The following is a 24,531-nucleotide window of genomic DNA, read 5'->3' on the forward strand; positions in this document are numbered from 1 at the left end:
TTGCTTTGCTTATGAGATCTGACAAGATCCCGTCCATGTGATTTCATTTGTTGCATTCATGGCAGCCCTGGGGAGTGAAATAACTGGAGCAGGAATGAAGCTGTGCTTTCCTGCACAACACAACAGAGCTCTATAGCAACTTGGCCACTAGGAAAAACAGCAGAGATTTTAAATAGATAAATAGATTCAGTTTTGTCTCTGTGTATATGTATTTATGTAAAACGCACAGTCACATGCAAGCATCAGCCTAACCCATTAGCCCATGTAGAATAAATGGGAGATAATCACCCATCCAGGTACCAGGCAGGTCAAGCTGAACTGAAGTCTGGGGAACTGGAGTGCTTTGTAAAACCAGTCATTGCCACGTATGTCTTGTTAATATTCAGTTCCAGCTTACTGGGCTTGAAGTTTAGTCCTGATGTTGTAAAGTTTGTACCTACCCGTAGAAAAGTTTCTGTGCATTGTTCACCTTGGAGGAAGTATAGAAAGCACCTTGGGGAGCTAGTCTTCCCTTCTTATCTGCCACTGTGAGAGAATGCACATGAAAGAGAAAAGCAACAGCCTAGAGCTGCCAGTTAGCTCTGAAAAATTGTTTTTAGAGTTAACACACAAATAGTTGGAATAGAAGCATGAGGGAAATCTGTTCTCTGTTTAGGGTAGTGTACTGAATGCTTAAGTTTGAGACTGAAATCACAAACACTAATTTGAGAGTTCATGATAGGATTTTTTTTTTTGGTTGAGTTTCATGGTGTTTGGTTTTGTTGGGGTTTTTTTTTTTGGTGTGTGTTAGCTCGATTTGAGGATGGGGATACCACTTCAGCATGTTACCATCCATGTTATGTTCAAATCCACCTAAGTTTTATAGATCATCTAGGCATTTGATGCATCATGTATTAAACACAGCAAGCTTGAACAATGTGGATATATGAAGTCTCTGACAGATTAGTAACTTTCTGAAACAAAAATCACATAAATACTTTCTCAGCATTTTTGGGGGGAAGACTTGACACATCTTGAAATGAGAAGCGGTAACATAATCTTTTATTTTTTGTACTGTTTTAAAGAAAGTTCTTTTATAGACTTTTGAGTGAAAAAAAAAACCCTTAAAACTTTCCAAACAACAGGAAAGATTGTTCTGGTCTGAGGTCAGTGATGAGAAATATCAGCCTCTTGACAGCCTTTACTCTTGCATTCCCGTATAATTATTTCAGTAATGTTGTCTAAGGATGAAGATACAGGGAAATTATTGTTCCACTTGTATTTTGCTTCCAGAAAACATGAAAATACTCTAATGGAAGTGGTTTAATGAAATTGTCACTGTAGAGGTGTGGTCAAACTCATGAAAGAGTACTAAATGTTGACTGCCTCTTGAATTTGATGTGAAATTTTCAGAAAGAAGCACTAGCTTATTTATTTATATTATTAAAGTCAATAGGTAAGATTACTAAAATAGAGAGAGGTACTGAGAAAACAGTTTTCTCTGTTTTAATAAGTTGTCCTCCCAATGAAATGATGACAGTGGTTTTTTGCTGACTTAAAAACCTAAGTGTTGCATTGAAAATTAAACAAATTAATTATAAGGTTTGGTTTCCTGAGGAATACTTGCAGCCGTTGTGCTGACCAAAACAGCGTTCTCAAGTAGGTATAAGAAAATGTCCAGCTTGTCTAAAGGCTGTAACAGGACATAAGCAAACATGGGACAGTGGATAAGCCCCAGGGCTGCCAGAGTACAAACACCAAGCCACCTGCAGCAGTGGAGTAGAAAGCTTTACGGACACCTCATGTGGAACGGGTCCTCTGGCTTTTGTAGCACTCAGCACAGGAGTGCATAAATGATAAAAAGGAGAGCAAAATACAGCAAAAATACCAGAAGGTCTTGAGTGTGCTTTGCGTGAATGCCAAACACAGAAACCCGCTTTCTGCAAAAAAAGAGGCCCTACACCCAGTGCTTGTGAAGCAGCTTGTCCCTGATGTCCCAGCAGGTCTGGAAGGGAGATGAAGCAGGGGCTGGCCTGTGAATTCCCCTTCTTATTTGGGGGAGCATGGTCTCAATACCTTGACCTTGGGCAGGATGTAAGGATAAGTGGAGCATGACCGCTTGGATTTGGGGCATGCAGTCTGGAAGTGAAGTGGCTGTATGCTAGGTGTTATACTGCGAGCAGCCCCCGCCCAAGCCACAGACAGGGTGCTGTCCTGGGATTGATCTTTAGGAATAAGAATAGGAATCGGTCATCTTTAGGATTTGCTTTCCATGGAGCTAAAGTGGTCCCTCATAGCGCTGGGCGAGCAGCTGGGCTGTACCACGCACCAGCTAGCTAGTGTGGGACAAACTGTACCCCTCCTTCAAAACTGCAACACAAGAAGGGTGTCATCCTGGTGATAACAGCCAGGTTTATCTTTCTGTGCACCAGCAGGGTCTTTTCTGTCTGTGTATGGAGATGGGGGTTGTGTGGTATTGGCTTCATGAAGAGATCCTTTTTTTCCTTTGTTGGCTATAACAGATGTGGTTGGTAAAAACGGTTTTTGTGATTGTAAGGTCTTGGTAAAAGGCCTAGTAGAAGGTAAATACTCAGAAGGTGGAAGGCCCGGTCAGACTTTGCTCACCATGAAATCCCAGTACTCCCTTGGGGCTTAAATCCAGTCTAATGGCTGATGGCAGTAACAAGCTACCTTGGAAAAAAAGTCTTTTATTAAGAATTATTTTTCTGTTCTGTGGCTATTGTATCTGCAGGGAGAGTTAGGGAAATGGCAGGATTCTCACTAGAAATATTTTATAAAGGTCGGATGCATGGGGCCACAGACTTCTTTACTTTAATCCTAGCAAGACTTGCATATCTCCAGCTACTCCCTTTTTGCCCCATTTCCACATTTCTAGAGATGAAGAGAGACTGCATAGTCTGACAGAAAACACAGTAGAGATTAACGTGTTTCCAAGTGCATCGCTCCATCTGTTGCAGTTTCTTGATTGATGCAATTACAGGCTTACCTACCTCTTGTCCCTTACACTGTTTTCAAGGGCATATCATTTTAGGTCTTGGGCCTCTGTTATTTTCTCTGGGGTGCAAGACAGCTGAGTCCGTGGGTTTTAGGTTGCAGTCCTTTTACCTTTTACTGTGATTATGAAAGCAAGGCTTGAGCTCTCTTGGAGAGAGCGAGCAAAAGGAACCATTGAGTAGCCATCTTCTAAAAAGCAAGGACATTATTTAGGTCAGAAGCACTGCGAAGGGGACACATTACAAAATAATGAGCAGCTTTTAACTGTGCTGATCTTGCTGGGGTTGTCTTGAGTTTCACATTGGACTTGACAGATCTTTATCTCAGGTTTGCTTGTTCAGTTATTCTTATACATGCATCTTTTTCCCCACATATGATTGTTGTTTTGTGGTTTAAGGACACCTTCAAAGCTAGTCAGTGCTGCCTACCTCCAGGGACTGATCTTCAGAGGACTGGATAGCTGCATAAACAAGTGCTGGGAAGTTGAATTCATCACCCTGAAGGGTGCTAAAGACTTTTTTAGTGACTCCAAATTCCACATGGAATTGGCTTGTTGACTGAGCAATAGAATGATTGCATCACCTGTACAGGTATGATCATCTATGAATATACCAGTGTGCTCTGCATACCTGGGTCTGCTGTATCAGCACTTAATTTACTTTGGTAGAAGGAGACCAGAAGATGTTGGCAGAGGATGTTGAAGTTCCTTGCACCCCAGCGTTGTCATGATGTTAGTGCTGTGTTCTTTCCTGCTGCTGTAACCACCGTATCTGCTCTTTGAACTCCCACCTGGTACCTCCATCCAGCCAGCTTAGGCTGTCTTGGCCCAAAGATCTTAATGTTGTGTGTCATCCTGTGGTTATTTCTCAGTGTCTGTACTTCCCTTATGTTTTCTTTTACTGGAATGTACATAGGTATTGTGTTCTGCATTTGCTCTGTTTTTCTTTTTCCTTACATATCTTATAAAACAATGATTAGTCTCTCTTCATTTATGAACTTTAGACTTCATTTCTCTTTTATTCAAATTATGTAGTTTTTCCTTTGTCAGCTTTCCTGTGAACTTCATATGGGCAAGAACTTGTTTTTTTTCTGTTTGGGCTTTTGTGTTAAGTGAGATGGCACATAGAAGGCATTAATTCAGATCTGAAAAGGACATTTTATTACTTAAGACAGGCATTTTTCACATGTACAAAAGACAGCCTTGACTGTGATTTATATTTCGTCATTGACTTAAAATAGATGAGTAATTTTGAGCTGCGTGAATTAATTTTACCCTGTGAGTCTTTGGTTTTGTATTTTATTTCCCACTGGTGCAATTTCTCTTTCCTGAATGAATCCAGACTGTTGGGAACAAGGAGTTAAGAGGCCATGCTGTGTTATTGCTGATACCTGGGTTGGGTGGCTTTTTGCATGTAGTCTTACTCGCAGTTGGTTGTTGTTCTCTGACAGAACGTGCTTTCAAAGATGGGCAACACAAGTGGTATGTGTAGCACCGCCACTTGGGTTTGATGTTCACCAGTTTGCTTAGTTGCATTAGATCTCCTAGTGTTGTTCAGAAAGGATGCCTTCTGTAAGGAAAATTCTGAGTTTAATCAAAAAAATGCTGCAAGTTTAAGCACTGTTAGAAAGCTGTGGTTGATTACTCATTTATTGAGTTGGAGAAGAATCCCAGGGAAGGGAGGTCCAAACAGCAGACTTGAAAATTTAGGAAAGTGTTATTCCTTGTGTCTTGCTATTAAGGAACTTTTCTTGCATTTTGCTATGCTGTAAGTATTTGCTTTAAATTTAAGGCAGTTCTCATGTGAGAAGAACATTTATAGTAAAAGCAAGCCAGTGCAGTGCCAGGAGGAGTCACAGGATGCCTTACACATACTAAAACTAATAACTGGTTTTAATACTAGATATATATGGAATGTCAGTTACTCTGCAAGTGAAGACTGACAGTCAGTTAACATACAGTACTACTTACAAAGTTGAAAACCTAGAGTGGCAAAATACACAGTTTTCCTAAAATTTTCACTCCCTGTTGAGCAAGCCAGAGATCCTAGGCAGCGTTGGCTGAGATGATCTTGTTAAAAAGAGTCCTTATAAGACTCTCCAACCTGAATGTGTTTGGAGAAGTAGGAGGGTGGTCGTGCAGGCTTTTCAGCACCCAGCATTATCTGCATGGGAGCACCCTGGTGCCAAGCTGCTGGCTATGGAGATTATTTGTGTCAACAGCAAGTTACCCAGAGAAGCAGGAAAGATGACTTGAACAGTGTGGAGGAAAACAGGACCTGGTCATAGTCCAGTGTTGGGGCAATGAAGATGTATGTGAGTTTTATAAATAACATATGGGTACCAACCTGGCATCTTAGCTGCCTACCTGAAATAGCACGTGCAGAGCACGGAGCAGGTGAGTAGGATTTTTAGAAGATTTTAGCATATGGACAAGCTGCTGCCAGGCATTAGGTATTAAAATTAGCCTTTGGTTTTTTGGTGATGGGATACCATGGCCGCCCATCTGGATAGCACCTCCTGTGCTCACAAAACCAGGCAGTTAGGTGCCCAAGGTGAAAAACTAAATTTATCCAATAGGCAGAGGTATAAAAAATCTTCTTTTATTGTACCTAAACATGATTCTAGTATTGCTTACAGTGGCATCGTAACCAATTTACATAAATTTTTGGGAAATCCACTGCATATTACTGAATTCTGAGATAAATGATAGGCTATGCTGTTTGGTTATGTTTTTATATCACAAGATGTGTATTGCTGTTAAGTTCTTTATAAGTAGGGTTTACTTCTTAATGCAGCAGTTAAAATACTACACACTCTTCTGTTGTGGAAATAAAGGCCAGTCCAGTCATGCTTTATAGTAAGGGTACGTTTATAAATTGTTTATAGAGGGCTAATAAATAATTAATGTCTGTTATTAAATAGGTTACAGGCATGAAGAGTGTGTATTATATATGGCAGTAAGCACACCAGTAGAAGGTGTTAAAGACAGTGTTTTGTCTAACTGCTGCACTAAAATCCATAACAAATGACCCTCTGTTAAAAAGTATATTAAACATTTAATTTACTTAATACAGATTTATAAATACTTTATATTTAATAGTAAATATAATCCCAGGACTTGACTCCAACCTGCTAGTAAAAGCCTGCTGATGAGGGAATCAAGCAGGGCTGGCTTTTTAAGGTGACAGTGAAATCCAGAGCTGTGAATGCCTGGTGCTGTGCTGACAAGCTGTCTTCTTGTAATGTACTAATAAAAGGAAATTTAAAAAACTGATATGTTTTCTAAATAGACATAGGACCAAGTCAAGCATCAGTAATTTGGAAGATAAAGTAGGGTATTTTAACTTGAGTACAAGATTTAGAGTCAAATCTCATTTTGAGCCATGTTGAGAGTAAAAAATGGTATTCCTAATGAAAATTAATTTCTGCATTTAAACAGACAGTTTTGTTTTACTTTTGGTTTTAATGCAACCAGCTGCTGATGCAAATGCAAGTCTTGCATTTAATGCAGATTTATGTATATATGTGCTCTTTCTTGTGAGATCTGTTTCTGATTTTTCCTTTTCTTTCAAGGAGGGAAACTTTTGCAGTTAGATTTCACATCATACTAAATCAGTATGACAGAGATATCACAAAGCTTTTTCTTCTGGTCATGGGAGAGGTGGCTCTTTGTGGTCCCCCTTCCCAGCCCCTTTTTTTTTAATGGTAACTGATTGTTTTCATTAATTTCAGGTATAGTCCATCCTTTTCTCTGTTTTAGTCTGAGTCTGCTAAGCGTGAGACAGATATGAAGGATATTGAGCACGTAGCCTTTTGGGAAACCCTTTTCCAATGTGTGTTTGGGATGAGGTTTCCAGCAGCTGTTCAGTGGAAGAGATTTCAGCCTCTTCTCTGATGTAGTCCCACTGCTGTCTCCTCTCTTCTTAAGTTGACTTTTCTTGGTGTTGGAATGGCTCTGTAGAGAAACTTCATGTGCAATGGAATTGATGTATGAAGGTAGGACTCAACTCTGAATGATTGGCTCTGGTGTGGAGGAGCAGGATACTGAACAAGCTGTATGTGATGAAGTAAGAGGGAAGATGGTGCAGATGCGTTCTTTGGAAACAGTTTATAAAATCGTGGAAATATTGGTTAGCGGGGTCCCCTGGAGGTCACGTAGTCCAGAAGTTTTCTTTGAAGCGTGTCCATCATGAACAGTAGATCAGGTCAGCCATGGCTTTATTTAGTTTGTCTTGAGAACATCCAATGATGGAGATTCCCTAAAATCTACAGATAAACCTTTCCAGTGCTCTCTGGAGCATTTGCCTAATTGTATGTTATACCACTGCAAGAAAACTGAGGGGGCATACAGCTAACTCACTCCAGAGATAAACTGGGCAGAGATTTTCAGAGTGGATGTCTTTGTGTCAGTCATCTGTGTTCCATCTCAAGTATTTGTGGTTTATAGAGGTATCAGGATAACAAACCAAAAATGAGGTGGACTATTTTTGTATGTCAGGTGGGGGATCACTTTGTGCAGAGGTTGGTTTCTTCCATGTGTTGCTGAATCTTACTGAAATTTAATGGTGGGAAAGAGGCAGTTTTGTTTTTAGCCACATTCCTGTCTGACTTGTGGTAACTTCTCATCCAAACAATACAGAATTTTACAAACAGTCTGTTTTGCAACCATGATTTGACTGTCATTCTACCACAAGAATACCGTGATTTGTAAGCCCGCTGATTTAAAGTGTTTTTAGGGAGAACTGAATTTTTTTTTTTTTTTACTCCATTTAATTTCAAGGGAACAGGTAAATACAGAAACAGGAGAGTTCAGTAATGAATCACAAGTGTTGTCTTTGTTTTCACTTTAATGCTATTCATTGCAAGTTTTATACAATTTTCTTCACTCATAGTTTTCACAGTTATTCAGAAACTTGAATTAACATTTATTTGGAAAAGGCATATACATGCTGAAAGAGAGTATAGTTTGATGCATAATCGTAATTTATCATTTAAGATTTTATGTAACAAAATTATAGTTTCATAATTATTTGATCATTATGCATTGTTAAACTGCAGTGGTTGTGTCTGAAAAATTCTGGTATGTTCACCCTTTCTCTTCTGTATATAAAACATGAAACAGGGAAGAATAAATTGATTTATTTATGTAAGCTGGTAAAAAGAAATATGTAGTTTGGTAGAAAGAGTAAAAGACTCTTGCTAGCTTTTTTTCATCAGCTGGTACTTGAAGCAACTTGTACAATATCTTCGGAGGAGCCTTAAACCTGCCCCCTCCCCCTTCCCATCCCTGGTAGTACTAACATTTCATTACGACTTAGTAGAGATGATGCTGGTAGACTATAGAAGACACAGTCATTTAAAAAGTAAGTCTCTTTTCCCTTGCCTGTGCAGGTAGGAGTCTTGTTTAGGATAAGGTTCAACAGGGTAGATCTCTTGCTCTGCTATTTGTAACTCTTACATGCTGAGCAGATTACTGTGTCTTACACTAGAATCTGCTCTTAAGAGTTTCCGGAGTAATTCAAGATCAATTTCTTTTTTTCTGGTAACAGAGAAAATGAAGAAAGGATAGTGAAGGTAGTAAATGAGGCATGGAATAGCAGCATAACTTTTGCAATGTGTGTGTGTGTAGCTTTGTGGCTTGAGATCAGATCTATTTAATACCACACAAGTAACTCAAGTCAATTTCAAATAGTGTGTAAGCAGTCTCTTAAATACAAATATTTGCTGAATATTAATAGTCATATTGAACTGAGAAATGAAAAACACATGAAAGTGGTGTCTTTTTAATCAACTTTTCTGTGTTCTCAAGCAGTTTAATCAGAATTCTTTAAAATGTCACTGAGAAGAAATTAAAAATGCTGCTCAGGCAGTAGTTTGAACCTAAGCAATAGGCACAGTAGTGTTTATATTGAATAAAACATTTGAGTACCTGTTGAAGGTTAGGGGGTTTTTGCACTATTATTACAGAGGATGTTTAAGTAAAATGCTTTATCACTGTTTGTATTTTGGGAGATATTTTCTGAAACTCTCCTTAGCAAAACTACCTCCATGCCTACAGTTCTTGCATAGAGCTCACCAGTATTTTTGAATTGTAAACCTTTGAGTCCATTAAGACACCTTCACTATCTTTTTCCTTTTGGTCACAAGCTGACAGTTTTAAGTACTTCTCTGCTATGCTTGGTATGCCACTGATGGTAATCCCCAAGGGTATTAGTGATTTGAATTGTGCTCCCATAGCTGGGGTCGGGTGTGGACTCATTCAGCTATATTAATAGGTGTGCAGTGTTGGGGTGCATGTTTATTGAAGCATAAGCCTTGATGCTAACTTCTGGAAGCTTAAATTGTTTGGCTGCAAATAACCCATCTGGATTTGGTTTTTTTCTTTCTTTGTTTGTGTCATCCTGTCATTCCCCTCCCCCCCTTGTGTTTTTTCTTCCCTTCTTTGTGTTTTTTCTTCCCTTCTTTGTGTTTTTTTCCCCCTGCTTTGTGTTTTTTCCCCCCCTTCTTTGTGTTTTTCCCTCCCTTCTTTGTGTTTTTTCCCCCCTTTGTGTTTTTTCCCCTTTGTGTTTTTTTCCCCTCTGTGTTTTTCTCTTGTTTTTGTTCTTTGTTTTTTCCTTATTTTTTCCTTGCCTTTTTTCTTTTTTCCTTGCCTTTTTTCTTTTTTCCTTGCCTTTTTTCCTTTTTTCCCTGCATTTTTTTCCTACCTTTTTGCCTTCCTTTCCCCCGTCTTCCTTTCCCCCGTCTTCCTTTCCCCCGTCTTCCTTTCCCCCGTCTTCCTTTCCCCCGTCTTCCTTTCCCCCGTCTTCCTTTCCCCCGTCTTCCTTTCCCCCGTCTTCCTTTCCCCCGTCTTCCTTTCCCCCGTCTTCCTTTCCCCCGTCTTCCTTTCCCCCGTCTTCCTTTCCCCCGTCTTCCTTTCCCCCGTCTTCCTTTCCCCCGTCTTCCTTTCCCCCGTCTTCCTTTCCCCCCGTCTTCCTTTCCCCCCGTCTTCCTTTCCCCCCGTCTTCCTTTCCCCCGTCTTCCTTTCCCCCGTCTTCCTTTCCCCCGTCTTCCTTTCCCCCCCGTCTTCCTTTCCCCCCGTCTTCCTTTCCCCCCCGTCTTCCTTTCCCCCCCCGTCTTCCTTTCCCCCCCTTTCTGCCTTCCCCCTCCCTCCTTCTGCCTTTCTCCCCTCCCTCCTTCTGCCTTTCTCCCCTCCCTCCTTCTGCCTTTCTCCCCTCCCTCCTTCTGCCTTTTTCCACCACCACCTTCTGCCTTTTTCCACCACCACCTTCTGCCTTTTTCCACCACCACCTTCTGCCTTTTTCCACCACCTTCTGCCTTTTTCCCCCACCACCTTTTTTTTTTCCTTCCAGTGCCAGCTCCTGGCATCTTAAAATGTGTCCATGGCCTGTTGAAGTCTCTCATTTGACTGTTTATTGTTCTGCTGCAGCAATTGCATCTTGGCAATATGACATTGACTTACATTCTGTATTTCCTGATTTGCCTGCCTATGAAGTATCAATGAAGTTAACTTAAAAACTTAATCCAGTATGGATTATACTATTCTAATAACACCTACTTACAAAACTGAGAAAATAGAATTTTCTGTTTTCCAGTGTAAGCCAAATGTAAGATAACCTTTTCTGAATTGAATTTGTATTGTACAGAAATGCATTTGTAAGACCAAAACAGCCAGTCTAAATTGTGTCCCGCACATGGTACAATTGCAGTCTTTTTGATGCTTATGTCCTTTAAATTTGGATTTAGAAACAAAAAGTGGTCAGCCAGAGTTTGTACGGGAAGTGGTTTGCTTATTTTCCCTGTTTTAATCATGAGGAGGTAGAATATTGTATCACTTTTTCCACCAAACAGCAGCCGTCAGTAATCAAATACTTTTCATCACTTTTGTCCAGTATCTGATTTCTTCCTTTCAAAGCAAGCAGAAGCATTTTGGAGAGTTAGCATTAAAATTTTCTAGACTGCTAGTCAAACATTTGGTAGTATTAGCTTCACAACTGCAAGATTTTATTGTTGCTGGGTGGTTTTTGGTGGTGGTGTTTGCTGGGGTTTTTTTTGGTGGAGCAACTCTTTGTTAGCGTGGTTTTCAAGTATCTTCCTTCTGTTGATGAAATTCTTTCTGTTTGGAAAGTATTCTCACTATAAAAAAATCTGGGCGGATATTACAACTAGGTTTTTTTGGTTGGTTTTTTTATGACCTGCATTTCAAAAGAAAATATTTCTGGTAACTTCCAGTTTGGAGTCTAAGCAAATTATCTGTAAAGTTGTAAAATACATGTATTTGTGTAGTAGACTATCCCCTGGGCAGTTGGAGAGAGGACTAGAAGCTCAGCAAACTTGTCATGCATGAACTGTAGCTTGCAGCTGGGTGCTTGAGCTTATCTGGAGTTGTAGCTGAATGGAACTGGAAATGTTGAGTAAGCTGGGGGTCTTGGCTAATCCTTGTTGGCCATGATCCAGTTCGGGGAGCAGCAAGAGAATACCTCCAGCAGTCTACTTGGCATATCTCTGTCAGCCAAAGGGAAGAATAGCAGGCAAATGCTTAAAACCTTCTATAGCAGGTTAGCCAGATGTGTGAGAATTCAGCAGACAGGTGTAATAGGACTGGCAGCCATATGGCAGTTGGTAGGTCTGAGAATATCAAATTGTGTGCAGTTGTTCTGTGGTGAAAATTTTAGTGATTTGTGGAGGAATGTTGTGCATGAAGTTTTGCAGAATCAATTTATGTGTGCTGAGAATTTCTGTACATACGCTTATACCTGCACATATAAAGACTATCTTTTGGTTGGGGTGGTTGCTGTTGTTCTGTTTTTCTTTTTTAGAGAAATGCCCTTAGTTCTTCCACCTCATCCCCTGTGCAGAACTTGTCACCCAACATGAGTAGCAGTCTCAAAGCCAGTGGGACATTATTCCCGGGGATCAGCATCATAGCTCTCCATTTTGGAAGGGAGACTTTATGGTTCAGGCAGATGCTTAGTTGTCATCTACTGGACCCCAAAGTTTAGACAGGCGAAACTAATAGCATACACTTGAGAATAGCTTTTCCTGGTGGCCTCAGCTGTCTGATGTTGCTTGGGCCTGTGCCATTCAGTGCACTGTTAAGCAGGCAAGCAGCGTTCACGACCTCTGCAGAGAAACTGGCTCAGAAGGAATGTAGGAACTGCATAAAAGTTCTTGTCAGAGTTGACATTGTGTCATCTGCAGCTCTGGAATCGCAAGGCATTCAAAGGCAATGACCCAGCCCCCAAAATAAATATAGGAAAGCCATTCTGAACTGGGGGAGGAGGGGCACAGGCTTTAGAAAAAGCTTATATTTTTTTCCCCTCACACCTGCATCTCCAGCTTTTGCACAGCAGTGTCATTGGAGAAGTAATGAATGTACTGCTGACTCCATGCTGACATCCAAATGGACACCTCCTGGTACCAGCAGGTTGGTCACAGCCTCTTTCGATGCTGCACCAAAAGGGACCTAACAGCTGCCACGCGTGGGGCACCGTGACGTGCAGCCAGGGCTGCCACTGGATGCTTCTCTTGACAGAGGCCAGGGTGATTTACTCTGAGGTCAAGGTCTGCTTTCCCTGTTTCTAGCTGTGCCAGTTCTATCAGAGAAGGGATTTGGATTTTACTGAAGTAGAATTCACGTGATCTGTTCTTAAGATACGGAGCCAAAGTCATGTTCGTGGCTCATTTGGTCCCCAAAAAGTGAGGTTTTTGTGGTGGTAAGGGTTATTTCTGAGTGGTGTGCAAATCCCTGGGCCCTCTCTTACTTTCTTTTCAAAAGATGTGAACTAGACTTTCTTCAGTTCTTCCAAGTTCAGAAAATATTTTGGCTCATTTCATAGCACTCTTGAGGCAATGTGCTGCAGCCCTCTCCCCTGTAGTACAGCTCTAAGCTGTTCCTTAACCTGTTGTTTCCTCCTGCTGTGTGTATTCCTTTTGTATTTAAGTAGTAATGCTTTCTTCTGCTGTTTTATGGAGGTAGAATCAAAGCATGCACTGAGACTTGAGACTTCCCTACCATCTCTTTACTTTGCACGCTTCTTGCACTGAATAGTGGAACTCCTGTTCTTTGATGGTATAGGCTTCGTTCTTGCTGCCTTATTAATGTCCTTGCTCATTGCAACTAATTTGGCACTTTGGCCTTTCTGCGTTTGTCACCTGCATGGATGTCTCTTGTTCCTTAATACTGTTAATGTGCCTTGTTGTGGTTTAACCCCAGCCAGCAACTAAGCACCACGCAGCCACTCACTAACTTTCCCCCCCTACCCAGTGGGATGGGGGAGAGAATTGGAAGAGAAAAGGTAAAACTCGTGGGTTGAGGTAAGAACAGTTTAATAGAACAGAAAGGAAGAAACTAATAATGATAATAATAACAATAAAATGACAGTAATAATAAAAGGATTGGAACATACAAAACAAGTGATGCACAATGCAATTGCTTGCCACTTGCCAACTGATGCCCAGTTAGTGCCTGAGCAGCGATCCCCCCAGGCCCACTCCCCCCAGTTTATATACTAGATATGATGTCACACGGTATGGAATATTCCTTTGGCCAGTTGGGGTCAGCTGCCCTGGCTGTGTCCCCCTCCAAGCTTGCTGTGAAGCTGAAAAATCTGTCACTTAGTATAAACACGACTTGGCATTAACTGAAAACATCAGTGTGTTGTCAACATTCTTCTCATACTGAACCCAAAACATAACACTGTACCACCTACTAGAAAGAAAATTAACTCTGTCCCAGCCGAAACCAGGACGGCCTTTACTTTCTTTTTTGTTGTTGCACCTTTTTCTTGGATCAGTGAGGAATTTTTGATGCAGCCAAAGTAACCTCTTACTCTTTCCTGTCTGTCTTCCATTGATATTTCCCACTGAGTTTTTTTAATACAGCCTGAATCACCTGATGCTTGTCTTGCACTTTCTTTCTTCAGGTTATCTGGTTTTTTGAATAAACTCTTTCCACCAATTCCCTGAATTTGTTTGAATTCTGAGGTCTGTTGTCTCTACTCTGATGCTTTCTGAATTTCCTCTCTCCAGAAGAAAATGCTATCATTTCATAATCAGTCATACAAATTACTTTCCGCCCTCACTTTTTAGATAGCTACTCAGGGAAATTCATCCTCAATTTTCTCATCCCATATGATTCCCATAAGATTCATGAGGTGACTTGTTGCTTGTGTCTTCCTCCTTGTTTTCTCCCCTTCCCTCTTGAGACTAATTCTCCATTTCATGATTGGTTGTGGCCCCTGGAAGTCTACTGTTTTATTCTTTTGTGATAATGTTCATTATTTCAGGTTGCCATTGAGATAATCTGCCAGCCAGGAGTATTAGTAATAGTCAGTCTTTGACTATTTGGTTCCAACAAGAAACTTGTGATGAAATTCGGAAAACACTTTGCTAGTGAGTCTGAGAAGTGTTTCATCTAATCTGGCCACTAAACTTAACAGTCCTCTCTCTAAAACCTTTTACAGGAGGAGATCTGTGTGTGCTAGAAACCGCCACAGTTATATGCTGCTCTCTGAACCCAAATACTTCAGTTCTTTCTTATTTGTGAGTTGCCGTACAGGTGTGCTGAAAGGCTGGGCAGGATCAGCTTGATGACTTTCTAAGTAGACCTCCAGCCTGTCTGTGGTAACGGCCGGGGTCCTCTTCCACTTCTTCATGCCACCTTTTGACAAATGAGATTCTCATCTGCTGTCTAGCCCTACAGCTTTGAAGAGAGGACCTTAGGTTTCAGGAGCAGTGATTCCTGGTAATCTTCAATGCTGTGGGCCCACCCACCATATTTGATAAGATATTAAACCTATACTTCCTGAGAAGAGCTAGGAAAGCTACTAGCAAAAACATGGGTCCTTCTACAAGCCAGATACTCAGAAATAGTGTTTTCTTCATATGAGTGAAAATCAGGTTGTATGATGCTTGCTTTGTGGGGCTGATGGGCACTGCATGTCCAGTTGGTGCTGATCTGAGATGAGTCTAACACATCGTTGGGGAGCTGGCTGTATATATTCATGTTTCTTCCTTCTGGTGCTGCTGTAGACAGAATTTTTTTCTGCTCCAGGGTAGGCAGTTGCTTTAGGAACAGCTGTAATATTTTAAGATAGCATTAGTCCACTGCGTGAAGCTATTACTACAACAGAACCATGGTAACCCCTCGGTGGTACCTGTGCAACAAGTATTTTAAGTAAGTCTACGAAGAAATGTAATATACTAGCTGCTCAGCTAGGTACCACCTACCTGTAATCCTGTGGCATGTGTATAGCTTTAAAGTTTGCATTTGGCTAAGGACTGTGTCTGTGCTTTGCTCTCTACCGGTGACTCTCCTTAGGATAGCTCCATGGTGCTAGCTCTGCTTACTGCCAGGGCAGGATGCATTGCATTAAACTCGTTAATGATAGCAAATTATATACCAGGGGAAAAAATAGCATGTAAAAGCCTGTTACTATCCCATTGAAAGCAGCAGGGAAGACTAAGGTTAGCACCTTTATTATCAGGAACAGGTGGAACCTCATGTATTTTTGTAAAAGTCTCAGCTTACACTGTACCTTAAAAATGTATATATTTTCATAAAATATATATTTGAGATTCTAGCCAGCTGGAGGAATTGACTGTGCAGGCAGAGCTGTGTTAGCAGTCCAGGACTGCCAAAGTGAGCGCTGCTGCTTCTGGCTGCTCCTGTGTGGCTGCTCTGGCCCTTGGCAGGCTGATTCAGCTCACTTGTCAAGCAGAAAACTGTTCACTTTTTTTGGTTGGGTTAATTTTCTAATCCCTTAGCTAGGAAGGGGAGAAGAAATGAGACAGTAGTGAGAAGAGGATGTTTTTAGTCCTCATTGTCAGTGGTGGTTGAATGAACTCAGTCTTTTCTGTTCGTGTGGGAAGGAATTGGGCTATTTCAGTGTGAACAGCTTGCCCTTGATGAGGAAAAGCAAAGAGGGCAAAGGCTACACAGGCAGCAGACTGGCTTCACATTGGACAGCCCTGAGAATTACATGATAAAGGTGTTTTACTGCCTATGGTCTGCAAGTCACCAGAGCACCCAAAGAGCTTGTCTTGCTTCCTCTGCTACAGCAAACTCATCCCTGAGGACAAAAGATTTCCATCGGCATCAGTTTGGCTAGTCTGGAGAAAGCCTCTGCTTCCTGGCCCCTGGGTGCAGGGGAGAAGGAAGGGGACACAGTCTTTCAACCTCCATAGATAGCAAAGAACTGTCTGTAATGTGACATCAGGAATGATACATCAGAATAGTTTAGCTTTCTAGACGGGTGACATAAGGTTGGGGGAGGCAAGAAGGTGGGAGAGGAGGCTACAGAAACACAATCTGTTAAGCAGAGGTAAGCACCACCTGAGCAAACTGGAGGCACAGAGCACTGGGAAGCTACTTAAACACTGAAAATACAAAGTTAATTAATTTCAGCATGTTTCACTCTTCATTTGCTTCTCTCATTTGCAAATGAAAGTGAGGTAGTCTTATTTCTGAGGATTCCAGCTGCTGATGCATTTGAGATGTTCAGCAACTTTCACATAGGAATATTGTGGGAATAATGCTGTAGCTCTAGTGGCCCAAGAGAATTAGGTCTGCAAGAAGGTATATTATCTTGTTACACAAGCAAATATAGCTAGAAAAATACAGACAAACTTTCAGGTGTGTAAGCCTTACTTCTTTTTTAACCGTTGTCTAGGAAGCCTGTGAAATTCTACTGGAAAACTTCTTGAGGCATATATGTGCAAAACAGAGGTGCAAAAAGGACAAAGATTTTAATTTGAAACCTTAGAGGTCATCAAGAATATCTACCCTTTGATGAAGTATTTGGAAATCAGTGGAAATTATCCCATTCAAGATGGAGTCTACAGAAGAGTGTTTTAATTTTGCAGTACTTTGGATCTGTAGTAATTTCTACAAGCTGAGACCTGAGACAAAAATGAGTATGAAATTCAGCCAGAGTCAGATTAAACTGGGTAACACTGTGCAGTGCGACATCTTAGCACAAACCAAGACATCCTTAGCAGATGAGAATATGTAAAACCATGCATCTAAGTGCTTGTGGGAGAGACTGCAGACACCACCACAGCATGTATCTCTGATCTTTTTCAAAAGATGAATGGATACCATATACCTATTCGATGTTCAGTTATATACTGGTGCACAAGTTAGTGTGTTGTAGGAAATAGTTATGCTAGTGCTTGAAGTCTACAGGAGGTTAAGTAGTAAAAGCATGTGAAATTAGGACACAAAAAGAATTTGTGAGTTGCAAGTGTATGGGTAAACTGAAAAAAACCCTGCTGTTATTTCTAATACTGTTAGAGTGAAAGGGCACTTACTAGATTACAACTGTTTTTAACACTTGAAGCAGTATGTATAATCAAGGGGAGGGTGACCAGACTTAATGAGGCATGTTTTCAGGACATCTTGCAAGTAATCCAGTGGAAGAGAGACTAGAGTTGAGTCTACCTGCCCAGAATCATGGTAGGAGAACGCTTCCCCGATCTGTAAAACTGGAATAAACGAGGAGAAGGATCAGCTTATTTGGAAAGTACCATCAGCCTAATACAAGGCACTGAGGCCACTATTCATTATAGCACTGGGTATAAGCCCCAAATATTTAGATGCATACAAGGAGAATGTTTTCTGCTATCTACAGAGAGAGGAGGAAGTAAACGGATATGAATAATGTTGAATACATACACTTTCATGCTGCCTGTGTTTGCAGGTCTGCGATAGGAGCTCTCAGAAAAGTCAGTGTACAGAGCCAAACAAACATTGAGTATCTCCTTTGGGACATACTGTTTCCTCAGACCAGTGTTTGGGTTTCATTTAATACCCACATTTTTCTAAGAAGACTGATCTCATTGTTGATAGGATACAAAGCATTAACATTAACATAGATCATGTTTTGAGCTGGAAAAAAACCAGTAGAATAGCATGATTAGAGGCTTTTAAAAAGAGCAGTCTGCTGGCCTCAAGCTAAACAAACCAGTATGTAAACTATGTGTAGGTGAAATGGCATGCCCAGCAGAGCTGATGGGCTAGGTGTGTGTGTGGAGATAAATCACTGTAACGTTGAGGCCATTGATAATGTACCTGCCTAAGCAAATGAAAAAAGCATAATTCAGTTCTTGGGTATAGCTCTAGTTTGATGCTGCATCCAAATTGATCTTCCCACTGTTCAGGGAAGCTGAGTAGAAGTATGCACCGGGGACTCTGAAGGATTTGACTTTGTGCCGCAAAGCACTTCTGCACCCACCATGGCCTTTGTGGTCTCTTGTCCCAGTCCTCTCGTACCGTGGATAACTGACAGTAGACTGAATCGCCTAAATCTCAGATGAGATGAATAGGAAAAGATTATAGGTATGTATATATGAAAAATATATTAAAAAATATAGGGAAAAAATATTATTATGTCAGTATATGGGGAGGGGGAGAGAGAGGAAAATGACTGTCAGTACGATCAAATAGGGGACAAAGAGTGGTTTGGCATACATGTCTATTAAAAACATGAAACTGTACAAAAAAATAGTTTGCCATTGTTAGTTGAAAATTCCCAAACCAGCTCACCATCAAGAGCTTCAGAGCAGTTTTTGAAGTACTGGATTGGTGGATTCAAGAAAATTTGTTCAAGAACCCCCAAATTTGAGATGGTTTTAGCTGTTGTATTGTATTTAAAATATGGATTCAGTGCTACTTTCTCTTATTTCAGAGAATGAGGTTTGTATTTTGGATATTAAATGAGTGAGATTCCTAGGAGTCTCTGGATTTGAAATGAAGTCTATATACCTTTTTGGAAACAAAAAAAGCTGCTTCTCTGTATAGGTCAGAGTAGTGATTTTGGAATACTGCAAGTCTCCTGAAACACAGAAGAACATTTAAGATCTTTTCTATGGAGCTTCTTTTAAATGTTGCTCAACTGCTTCACTCTTCTTCACACGAACTAAAAATAATGCGTGAATATTGATTTACTAGTTTTCATTGTGCTTTTTAATTACTGTTTAAAAAACCAAAAGTTATATAGATGGTGTGTCACATGCAGGACTTCCCATACATGAATAGTTTTAAAAAATTTAAGTCTCAATAACCCCCAAATTCTAGATCTATCTTGGTGATGCTCAGATCTGGAATATTCCCATTATAGATAATTTTTTTTCCCCAACATCCAGCATCAGATGTTAACAGCATCATCTCTATTGCTGGCAGAGGAGACGGTAGCATCTAGGACATTTCTGTGATGTGCAGTCGTTCACCATCATAGATTTTTGGTGAAGAGGCAGCAGTTGCTTATCACAGTGGTAAGCTGACTGTTGGTGCTGCAGAAGGCAAGTGCAGTACCCAAAATGTGTTTTGACACCCTGCCAAAGCTGGGGAGCTGCAGGCTCTTGCTCCATCACATTGATCTTAAAACTTCCTGGATAATGGTTATACACCACTGTACCCTCAGTTAAATTATATATATATATTTAGTTATGACATGTGGCTAATAAAACAATGAAAGCAACAGCAATTTTGTCAACTGCATGAAGCTGTCGATAATAGTTGCCTGCTTCTGGCAGGTTTTCTGGGCAGCTTTCAAGAGAAAGCAGAAGCTAATTTATTGCAATTCCTTGCTCTTCTAAGTACAGCTTTTGGCCTTCATGGAAAAATGTGGCCATTCTCCTTTTGTTCTTTGTCTCCTTAGAAATAACGATAAACCAAACTTGGTGCTTGAAGTTCAGTCTTAGACTGAGAGACAGAAACTTTCTCGGTACGCATCTTCTTATGGAACGAAACAAAGATACTACTGCTTTACCTTTTATGGACAACTTATTTCCTGAAAGTCTTTGTGATAATAACTTGAGTCCTTCTGTAGGCATATGTTCATCTGAAACAGCCAATTGAGTACCCTACATATAGTCAATGAAGCTTGCCGGGGCGGTGCAGGGTATGTGAGACAGAGCACCTAAGTTAGATACCAAAACCAGATAAGGTGAACATCTGCCTGGTGCTTTCAGGTTTTCACTGCCTTTTATGGAAAGTTAGGTGTTGTCTTAATCTTTTGACTTGGAATTGGGGAAGTTTACCACCTAGTTTTCATCACTGGACATACTGCTGCAAGGCTTTAGTTGTAAGTTCTCATTAAGCTAATTGTGTCTTCCCACCTTACCATGTAAGAAGGTCATTTCAATAGCACAGTTAGAGTGATTACTGTTTATTTCCTGGTAATAGTCTGATAACTGGTTGGCTAGAACTACTTAAATGGTTCTTCTCTTTGGAGTTCAGTAGATGCTGTCCAATTACAGCAGAAGCTTCAGGCAAAACACACCAGCTTAGCAAAAAGAGCACTGCAGCAGTAAGAGCTAGACAGTAACTTTTTTTGCTAGCGTGACTGTATCATTAGGCCATAGATGAATGTGTGATCAAATTGTCTTGGTGGGAAGGGGGGAACTCTGGCCTATGGCATGTCTTTAACAAAAATTACTGCAGCGTTGTCATAAATTGATTGGAAATATTTTTTCCTCAGATTACTCATGGGATGTCAACAAGTATGCAAATGTGAAAATCTAACATATGTCTCCTTGCTGCTTTTACACAGTTTCTCACACCAGTTTAATGAGTAAAAACTGTCTTTTAAAATGCCACTTCAAACCCAAGTCCTTTGGTGTTGAAGACCACCTCACTGTTATTTTCTTAGTCTTCTGCTGACATGTTAAATAATTGATTCATTTGTTGATTTTACACACTTGGACTGTAGCCTAATTTTTATCTTATTCTGGTCTTATGCTATAGTTAAAGTTTGTATATCTGCTAATCCTCCTTGTTACAGAGTGTTCCATCTTTTTTGGGTTACTTTGCTGTCTTTCCTCAGAGCATCAGTTTCCATTGATCCTTTTGCTGCAACTAACGCAGGCAAACGTTAGTATCTTTCTTTTGATCTCTGTGGTAAATGCATTTATTTCTGAATGAAGCTATAACGTTGTTAACTTCTGTGAAGACTTCCTGACAGCATAATAACTAGGGATGGACCAGCGATTTAGATCTAATAAGACCCAATCAGGTTATTTTGTGTTGTGCTTTCTGTCTCACATCTGTTTGTGGAAGGTGGTCCTGGCTTTCCTGTCACAGGAGGCAGGCAGTCCCCTTGCCAGCATGGTCGCACTCTTAATTTACCACAGGTGGATCAGCTTGGAAGCCTAAAACCTGGAATATTTATTCTTTTCCTGAAATCTGCCATGTTTACCCCCACACTTCATAAACATGGTTGTTGCACCATTTCACTGCTGGTACATTTAGACCAAGATGTAATAATGCATGTCAAAGAGTTGCAGATGTTGTTATAGTTTTAATTACGCTTAATTAGCACATTCCATGTGTTTAAGTCAAAGTTTTAGGGTTGTCTTTTTTGCAGTGTTGAAATATCTTGGATTTTTTTGACCAACAAAGGTGGGCACAGGGTAGCAATGTTGACTTGTGCTGGAGCACGGCTGCGTGTGCGTGTTTTGCAGGTAGACTCCAGGAGTCCTGAGATGAGACTCACAAATCTGTCTTGATATTAAAGTATTGCACTGTCAATCTGGGTATCGTGGTGCAGTATTTGCTAAAGCTTTCATCAGATGGCGGACTTATGAAGGTGGTGCACCTGCAATAAACGCCTGGGTTTTGTGCTGTTTTGCTTTCCTTTTTGGGGTAGAAAGGATATGATCACACAAGTCCTTTTATCTGGACTGCAGGTTTCATGTTTTGGTAAGAACAAAAAAGGGAATCTCGGAAGACAAATGAGTTGCTTTAAAGTGCTACTGGGTGTTCGAGTCATCTTGGCTGTTGTAGAAAGTGCTTCCTCTCTGCCTTTTACGTCTTTCTTAGATTTTGTCTACAACCATTTATTGCTTAAAAATTGAATGATAGTTGAACTGGGAAGAATTAAGTCAACAACATGTGACTTTTTTTTTTTTTTTTGACAGATGCAGTTGTGTTTTCAGGATGAGAGGCTAGAGAGTATGTGATCCTCTCTCTTTCTCCACAGTACTTACAGAACCATATCACTGTGTCCTCTCTGAGCTGCTTTGCAGTTGAGCACTGGATCGATCATACTGCGCTTTATTAGAAGGACCAAGTGTTTTCTGCTTAGCACACTGAGCTCTGTATTTGTTGATATGGCACAATACAAACTAATAAATAGCTGTTTTGTAAAATACTGGAATTAAAAAGTGGATACAACCCTTCTCAAGGTTCAGACAGAAACCAGTCACATACTTGAATATCAGTTTGTTTTTTTTTTAATGTGAGGACAAAAGTACATTTTTGCTTTTGAAGTTGGAGAGGGAGAGTAAAGTACTGTGTGTGCTGCATGTACAAAGTATAACAACTAGTGAAAACAGTTTTAATGGAATGCCTCTCCTAGATTTTAAAATTTCCCACTTAATAGGTTACTGCAATAATTACTACTCTGTCAGTGCCATGATGACAGTTTTGCATCTAATATTGTGTAACATTTTGAACAGCAACAGGAAAATAGATATTCTCCTCCTCTCTACTTTGTTTAGTTAAACTACATATTTTTTAATATGAATAGTAAAATGTTTCAAGTAAGAATAGCGGTGTATCATGAAGTGCATGCAAATACATTTTACTCCTTAAAAACAGTTAAATTAGCAAGTTTAAAACACGCACAGCCTGACTTTCTTTTCTTTTCTCGGACTGAAATGTTTTATAGACAATTTCCAAGCGTTATTATTAAATCATTCTTTTAAACAAGATTTCATTTTGAAAGACTTGAAACATGCAGACAGACAGGAGCCTCTCTGGAGGGTCAGCTGAGGAATAGGAAGTGTTACTTCTTTGGTTTTCTAATTCAAATCTAGTTTACATAGCCTCTATCAGTAGAAATTGGTTGTTGTTAGTGCTCCCCTGTTCTTGGGCTACTGAACAGGGCTTCCCAGCCCAAGCTGTGATGGGTAGTTATTCAGGGAATGAATCCTTTTCGTGCAGCTTTGTTCTAGCTCTTTGGACTTAGTTGGAAATGTGCCTGGGTCCTGAAGATCATTTTTGGGGAAGGTCCTTTGGGAGCTGTGACAGTCATTTGTAGCTCTGTTGTCATCGGACCTCCTAGATGCACAAGTTTGAATGAATCTAAAAATCTGTTTGCGCTTCACTTGAGAGATGTGGTTGTACTGCATGCTGTGGATGGATGCTAGTGTTACTTTTCCTGATGCAGCCTGAAGTTTGCATGTTCTTTGAATAAACATAGGCTATTGTTCAAGTGTGCTAACAGCTTGACACATTCCACATGTAAAAAAATTTGATCTGGAAAAAAAATTGGTGTTGCTGTATGAATATATCATACTTACAGTAAAGATGGTATAGAGTGGGCAAATACAGAGCAGCCGTAGGTCAGTTGTTAGTTCCCTGGGCTTGTCCAAATATCATTTAAAATGTTGACATTAAGTAATTTGGGGGTTTAATAATATTTAATTAACTACTATTTAAAGACCTCTGCTCAGATTGACCTACATGTCTAATTTAAAAATTCTGGTATAGGTAATAGATTTGACATGTTGAGTGTATAGTGGTTTGTGAAAGGCAATAGAGTGCATCGCAAACTTCTGATAGTCCTTTGTTTCTAAAGAAGAGGAGCAAACAAGTGCACAACACTAAATATTGTCCTTTTTGTTTATTTTTCAGATTAGCACTGTATGTATATGAATATCTGCTCCATGTAGGAGCACAGAAATCAGCCCAGACGTTTTTATCAGAGGTATGTTTCCCTATCCTTTTTTTCCTTACACAACTTTCCAGTGTGTGCAAGTGAAATAAATACATGTTGGTCTAGAATAAACAGTGGTGACAACCTTGAATATCTGTTTGCATTGATCAGCATGGATTTCTGATTCTGTGGAAGCCAGTTTGCCATGTCATTTAACATGCCTTTGCATAACTCTTTTTGTTAGCCCTGTTCTGTGATTTGCTGCTACATCGGGGAAAGATTAAGCTATTTTCTCTAATAAATGTGCATGTTAAAGAACGTATCAACAGTACTCTTTTTTTGATGACCTTCTAACTTATTGTTGATATCTCCAATTGTGAATGATGTACCCTTCCAAAATAGACAGTGATCGTGTGTTTCACATCCTACTGTCATACACTTGCAATTCCCATTCTCTTAAGCACTGCTGATCTGTCTGTGTATTCTTACCATACTTCTAACCACTTCTTTTCATCTGGTGAATCAATTATGACTACACCCATTTAGGTCTTGTTTCTTAAACACTTTCAACTGCTAATGGCATTTTTACCTTTCCACAATAGTTACTTTTTTCATAGTCTTTCAAAGACTTTGTATACATCTTCTGAAGATTGAAGTAAATTATGTCTCCTTAGCATTTTACATTTACTCTGGGATACAAAAATACCTGTATGCCAAACATATTGAGGTCTTTTGGATTTATTATTGGTTTTAATCTTTCTTTGACGAGAACATTTAAGATAATAATAATAGTAGTATAGTGGGCAGAAGTGAGGACGCTGTACCCTATGCAAGTCAGCTGTTTTTATTAGTGAGTATTGGCATACAGGATGAAAAC

At 40.1% G+C, this 24,531-nt stretch overlaps 1 protein-coding gene across 11 annotated transcripts in view; it reads left to right on the forward strand.

The window, feature by feature from the left end:
• Window positions 1–24,531, forward strand: part of SSBP2 (single stranded DNA binding protein 2) — a 195,313-nt gene that overhangs the window by 21,373 nt on the left and 149,409 nt on the right. For 10 of the 11 annotated variants that reach the window (XM_052776720.1, XM_052776711.1, XM_052776718.1 and 7 more), the window contains exon 2: window positions 23,633–23,705. Coding sequence is in view for 8 of the 11 variants with exons in the window: in XM_052776711.1 (XP_052632671.1) it covers window positions 23,633–23,705 (73 nt within the window). In the remaining 3 variants the exon portion in view is untranslated. Of the gene's footprint in view, window positions 1–3,460; window positions 3,585–23,632; window positions 23,706–24,531 lie in introns of those variants that run through there. The other variant, XM_052776721.1, reaches the window with a different exon arrangement.

The sequence above is a fragment of the Harpia harpyja genome, chromosome Z (assembly GCF_026419915.1).
Source record: "Harpia harpyja isolate bHarHar1 chromosome Z, bHarHar1 primary haplotype, whole genome shotgun sequence".
Lineage (NCBI taxonomy): Eukaryota > Metazoa > Chordata > Aves > Accipitriformes > Accipitridae > Harpia > Harpia harpyja.